This window comes from Emydura macquarii, unplaced genomic scaffold (assembly GCF_026122565.2).
Source record: "Emydura macquarii macquarii isolate MOO-44397 ecotype Brisbane River unplaced genomic scaffold, CSIRO-AGI_Emac_v2 contig_3325, whole genome shotgun sequence".
Lineage (NCBI taxonomy): Eukaryota > Metazoa > Chordata > Testudines > Chelidae > Emydura > Emydura macquarii.
Genome location: NW_027133462.1, coordinates 67262 through 73261, shown reverse-complemented (window position 1 = coordinate 73261; position 6000 = coordinate 67262). Strand labels below are relative to the sequence as shown.

The 6000-nt window shown below is 53.1% G+C and overlaps 1 protein-coding gene across 1 annotated transcript; it reads right to left on the bottom strand.

The window, feature by feature from the left end:
* Window positions 1–360: 360 nt before the first annotated feature.
* LOC137143418 (mast cell protease 1A-like) lies at window positions 361–5534 on the bottom strand. The gene is made up of 5 exons (XM_067533180.1): window positions 5462–5534; window positions 2171–2315; window positions 1432–1579; window positions 945–1202; window positions 361–757 (listed from the first exon to the last, which is right to left on the bottom strand). The coding sequence occupies exons 1-5, from the start codon at window positions 5517–5519 to the stop codon at window positions 614–616; spliced, it is 753 nt and encodes a 250-aa protein (XP_067389281.1). The 5' UTR covers window positions 5520–5534; the 3' UTR covers window positions 361–613.
* Between the last annotated feature and the right edge of the window lie 466 nt (window positions 5535–6000).

The window sequence follows — 6000 nt, the reverse complement described above, 5'->3', positions numbered from 1 at the left end:
AGACTGGGATAAGATGGGACCCAAGCGTCCGGGATGGCAGTCAGGGTGCGCATCCCCAATTGTCCTCACAGCTGCTAAAAGGAGAAACCGGGCTGGGGAATGGGACCCAGGCATCCAGGATAGAGATATAGAGAGATAGATGTGTATGGGGATGGATAGACAGACAGATAGATAAGATGGGGGGATGGGACACGGGAAGAAGCTGACCTGCATTACGCACCAGCCCAGCCTTTGTCTGTGGAGCCAATTCCCCCGTGTCCAGCGGCTGCAGAGGCTGCGCTGGATTCACGGCTCGGGTCGGTCACTCATTCTCAGAGTCTCACTCTTTTTTTTAACTTCATTTTTATTCATTGCTGGCTACAAAGCGAAGAGACAGGCTGAGGGCTGGGATTTCCAAGGGAGCTGACGGGCGCTGGCCTTGAACCCGGCTCCTAACTCCCCTAGGCTCCCTGCCTTGAGGCTCATGGGTTGGGCACTGCCTGAACAAAGCAATAGCTGGGGGGCGGCTCGGCCTGGGGGGCTCAACCCCTCTGCAAAGCAGGCCCCATGGCTGGCCCTCGCCTAAGGACAGAAGTGGCGCAGCTCCGGCTCCTGCAGCGATTCCCGGCGGGGCTCAGGGCTGCAGCTTCTTCATCTGTTCCTCGATCCAGGGGACAAAGGTGGAGACTCTTGTGTACACCCCGGGAGGGGTGGAAGGCCCCCAAGAGACGATGCCCTGGACTGTTCCCTCGCACACCAGGGGGCCCCCGGAATCGCCCTGCGAAACAGAACAAGATATAAATGGAGAACAGCTCCATTAGTCGTTTCCTGCGTCCGGAGCAGCTCAGTGACCCCCCCCCCCCCCCCGTTGCAGCTGGTCTCAGCATCACTCCCTCAATGTCCCCCCGACCCTGCACTGATAATGTTTCTTTATCAAGGGCCCTTGAAGCCAGGGAGAGATTCACCTGCGCAGAGTCTTTGCCCTTCCTTGGATCCCCTGCACACAGCATCGTGGTGGGGTTATAGTGACGATATTTCTGACACGTGTCATTCTTCAGCACCTCCACGTCCACCTCCTGCAGCGTGTCTAGGGTCCTTCCCATCCCTGGGCAAATCATGCCCCAGCCGGCAACGCTGCAATTGGTCCCTGGCGTTATTCTCTCCTGAGCATCAGGCAGGGGGATGGTTTTCACCCATTTATTCAGCTTCACTTTCCTCTTCAGCTGCGACACAGGAAGGATGAACAAAATGAGGGTCGTGCTCAAGGACCCAGAGACAAACACCTCACCCTAGAGAAAGGCAGACCCATGACTGCAACCTCACTGGTGGCAGGGGATGGGGTGGGGGCGGGGCCTGCTGTAGTGTGAGGTCACAGGGGGTGGGGGATGGGATGGGGGCGGGGCCTGCAGCAGTGTGAGGTCACAGGGGGAGGGGGATGGGATGAGGCGGTACCTGCAGAAGCATGATGTCATTGTTATCAGTTTCTTCGACATATTGCATGTGGGGAATCTTGGCACTCACGGGGATCTTTTTTCGCCTCCTGTCCGCTCTTTCCCGTTTGCTTTTTATGTTGTGGGCCCCCAGAATCACCGTGATCTTCCTGTGAAAGCCAAGAGCAACGTGTGGGGCATTGGGGCAGGGTGGGGAGCTAAAGGAGGGGCACAGGGACAGTGATATGGGGGGACAGGGCAGCCTGGGGCTCTCAGGCCGAGATCTCAGACTCAGCTCCTGGCCTGAAAACCCTCACCCCACTGCACGTGTGCCGGCTGCCATCCAGCCCCGGGGCTGGGCACTGGCTGGCTGGGGGGGTGGGAACGGGGCACAAGGGGCCTTTCCCCTCCAGGGGCGCCGGCTTCAGCACAGAGCCCCTGCCCCGTGGCATTGGGGTCCCAGCTGGTGTCTCCCCCTGTGCTGTTCCCCTAAGCGCCTTTGTTGCCTGGTGTCCTCCCGGCCCCTGGGTCTCAGCTCCCTACACTCCAGGGACCCCCCCAGCTAGATCCAGAGACCTGTCGAGCTGTCTTGGGGCTGGGAAGCACCCCCTGCCCCGATCTGGCTGGGGGGGTGGGAAGGGGGCACAAGGGGCCTCTCCATCCCCGATCTGCTCCTTCCCCGTGACCTACGACAGTGCCAGAGCTCCCGGCCCCCCATCGCCCGCTAATGCCTGACCTGCCCCCCATGCAGAGACGCTTACTCTCCATTGCAGTGAGCGGCCGTCAGCACGAAGTTCTCCGACACCAGGAACCCTCCACACATACCATAATTTCCTTTTTTTATATCCAGATAGGCCATGTAGGGCCTGGAGTGGGGCTGGGCTTCCCGTCCCCTGACAATCTCACCTGGGAGGGAACCAGGTTCACATAAAGGGCCTCATCATCTCCACAAGACTGACTGGGACCGAGCTGCCTGTCCCATAACCTCAGCATGCTCCCCCCCGGTGATGCTCTCCCTGGGACATCCCTGTGCATGGATCCTTGCCCTCTGCTCAACTCCCCACCAGACAGGATGCCCCGTGGGGCCGGAGGGTGAATGTAAAGCTGTGACATCGCTGGGTGGAGACTCGGTGCCAAATGTACCGGAGGTGGGTCAGTGATCACACGGCCTTGAGTTACCGGCGTTGGGGACCGGGGTTGGCTAGAACCCCACTGACATCTCCCCTGCTGACATTCCACCTTCTCCGTCAACCCAGTTACAAGCCAGGCCTCCTCCAAGACTGACCCTCCATCTGTTTTCCAACAACTAATTGGGTTATCTAGAAAATGAACATTTTCCCAGAATGTGTCCCCTCGCCACAAACATTGCAGTGTTTTTCTTCGAAAACTGATGATATCCCCTAGTTTTCTGAATTTTTCAGCTACAAATTTGTTGGGTTTTGGTTGCCATTTTTTTTTTTTTGTAAACTTTTGGTCACGCTAGAGACTGAGAAGACGCGGCAAAATATTCAACGGAAACCTGCTGTTTTCCATCCATTTAGCCTCGATGCCTTCGCTACCCATAACCCATTACTGCTTTTGAGTCACCCAATGCTACCCACATTGACAAGGTCTACGGCAGCGTTATACGCACACCTGGCTGGCCAGTAAATTTGAACTAAACATGGATCCTCTAAAAATGCAATGGGAGGAGGAACTAGGCCAATTAACTAAGTGGAAAGAAATTTTAGCCAGAGCTCCAGCCTGCTCCTTGGACCTACATTGAAGATTAATTCAGCAGCAAATCACATGGAGGATGTGTTGGCCCCATGTTCAAAACAGGCGTTGCTAAGACCCTGTCTACACTTACCTGCGAGATTTGACGGCAGTCGACAGGAGTTACACAAAGTACGCAAAAAATTTGTGTAAATCCCATCGACTGCTGAGCTTCTCTTCTGTGCTCCATGTTCACTTCACAATGTTCCCGTCGACACAGCGCTACACTACTTGCGTAGCTGGTCTTAGTACATCGATTTCTGATTCGACTGAGGGAGTCTTCACTGACCAGAGAAATCAAACTGACGGCGGCAAATTTGCCGCTGTCAGTGAAGCTGTAGCCTCAGTCAGACCAATATTGGTGCTGTGATTCAGGAGGTGGTTACTTAACCCAAATGCTCTGCGAAATTTCCTAGACCCGTGGGCTTTTGGCGGAATTGAAGGGGAGAGGTAATAGTTTTCCTGTCAAATAAAATTTCAGCCAAATGGGTGTTAATTGGAAGTGCAATAAATCGGAAAGACTTTGGCTCAGCAGAGCACTAATAATGGTGAAAGGACTAGTACTACAAAACCAGAAATCCAAAAAGTGACCAACAATCAAAGAAGATTGGAGCACAGACCTCATAAACTTCAGAAGAAATGTAGACGATTACATTTACAGAGATGTACCCCAAACAAGTTGTCAAAGATATGAGATATTTTCCTGGAAGTCTCTGAATGATCTGATCAAATGCATGGGCCCCCTTCCGTTCCCCCTTCTCTCTCCCCACTTCCTTCCTCTCCCCTTCTCTATCTCCCGCCTCTGAATTTTCCTTCTAGTCTTTATCTGACTTAAGTAATTTTTCATTTGTTGAATTTTTATAACCAAATTTGGTTTGTAAATTGTGGAATACAATAAAGGATTGATATTCTAACCATTCATATTGCAGATAACTAAATGTTTCAAGCATAGCTAAGGTGAGGTAGCAAATACATAATATCTTATGGGACATATATATAGTATGAAAGGTTTATCTATATTTTTTTCTGTTTTTTTTCTCACTCTCTCCAAATGTCTTTTTAAAAAATTAATAAAACGTGAACAGGAAAACAAATTCCTTTTGTGGTTTTCAAGGAAAAGTCAAAATTTCCCGTGGAAAAACTTTTCAGATCAACTCTGAACGAGTCTCAACCCAGGGAGATGTAACCAAAACTCGACATTTGGTGTAAAGACAGCAGGGTGGAGGGGAGAGAAGTGAGGGCAAGGAACAAGTGAAGCTGAAGGACAGGGCTGGCACACGACCGAATGGAGATAAACTGGGCAGGGATGGATAGAGGTGGAAATGAGAAGGTCTCGATCCATCAGAGGGACATAGGACTTAGGAATTGCAGACTGCACATTTGGCTTTAACCCTGCGCAATCCCCATCTGCAGACACTCGTAGGGGTTGAACGCAGGGTCTGTGGGGCTAGCTGGCCCCTGGGAAGTTTTTGACACTCTAGGCCAGGTTGAAATCAGTATCAGAGCAGCCACATCCAGAGCTGACCCAGTCGAATGACAGATGTGGGTTAAAATGAGTTTAGTTAAACCTGTGCAAGTCTGTGAGTCTCTCAGACTTGAACGTTTGCAAAGACGACTCAGGGATGTTGGTTTGGCTTCCAAATCAGTGAGGGAGGTTTGAAAATCTGATGCTGTTATTTATATATGGTCCCCCATTGTGCCGCACACAGCACAGACCCCAACCAAGATCAGGACTCCCCTTTGGGACGGTTGCAGCACCAGCCCTTCCCTAAAGACCTTCAGTTTAAAACAATAGCACAGAAGAAGGAAAAAGAAGCCAGAACCCCGACTCCCAGCCCCCCACCCCACTCTAATCAATAGACCCCACTGCCCTCCCAGAGCTGAAGAGAGAAACGAGGCATCCTGGCTCCCTGTCTCCCTCCTCTAACCATTATATTCCACTTCCCTCCCAGACCTGGGGATAGAACCCAGGCGTCCTGATTCCCACACTCTCACCACTCCATGACCACTATACTGCACTCCTCTCCCAGAGCTGGGGACAAAACCCAGATGTCCTGGCTCCTGGACCCCACTTAAGATCCCCTGTGTCTCTCTCCTATTCTCAGTCTCTCTCTCTCTGTCTCGCAGGGGCTTTATCTTGGTACCAGCTGCACAGCTCAGGCTCCCTCACCCACACCTGCAAACCCTTCACTAGCTGGTTTTAAGAGGTCGCAATTGCCCTGGCAGATGCATCTGACTCTGGGGAGGAGCTGGGATTTGCAGAGAGCCCAGAGAGATCCCGATTCCCCGTCACTCACCAGCTCCAGCCCCAGGAGGCAGAAGAAAGGCCACAGGCAGCAGGATGAGGATCAGCATCGTCACCGTCTGGGGAAAATGACAGCGCTGGTGCCTTCACCCCAGGGGATTTATAGAGCGAGCAGCAAACCCCAAGTCACGTACGCAGGGCCCACAGAAACCTCAGCCTGTGGCTGCTGACACCTTGGGGGCAGGTGGGAGGGAGCTGTTGGATGGAAAACAACCTCCCTCTGGAGGCAGAAGCTCAGTGGGAAAGACCCTCTGGGATAGGGCGTCTCCTCCCCCAGAACATCTGGGAGTAGAGGCAGGAGCCCCACACATTTGGGGCTGGGTTCCCCTGCATGTCTCCCGGCTTCTTTGTTCCAGCATCTCCTCCTCCAGAACATCTGGGAGCAGGGCTAGGAGCACATCTGTCACCAGGTTCCCCTGCACCTCACCAAGCTTCTCCGCTCCAGCAGCTCATCTGTGGGGAGTGCAGCTGGCGCTGAGTCACCCACTGGCTCACCTCGGCTCCCCACTTCCTTCCAGGGAGCGTCTCAGA

Coding starts and splice junctions, on each gene's coding strand:
- LOC137143418 (XM_067533180.1), bottom strand. CDS start 5,519: ATGCTGATCCTCATCCTGCTGCCTGTGGCCTTTCTTCTGCCTCCTGGG. Junction 1,580..2,170: donor GCCGCTCACTGCAATGGAGA/GTAAGCGTCTCT, acceptor TGGCTTTCACAG/GAAGATCACGGTGATTCTGG. Junction 1,203..1,431: donor ATGACATCATGCTTCTGCAG/GTACCGCCTCAT, acceptor CCTGTGTCGCAG/CTGAAGAGGAAAGTGAAGCT.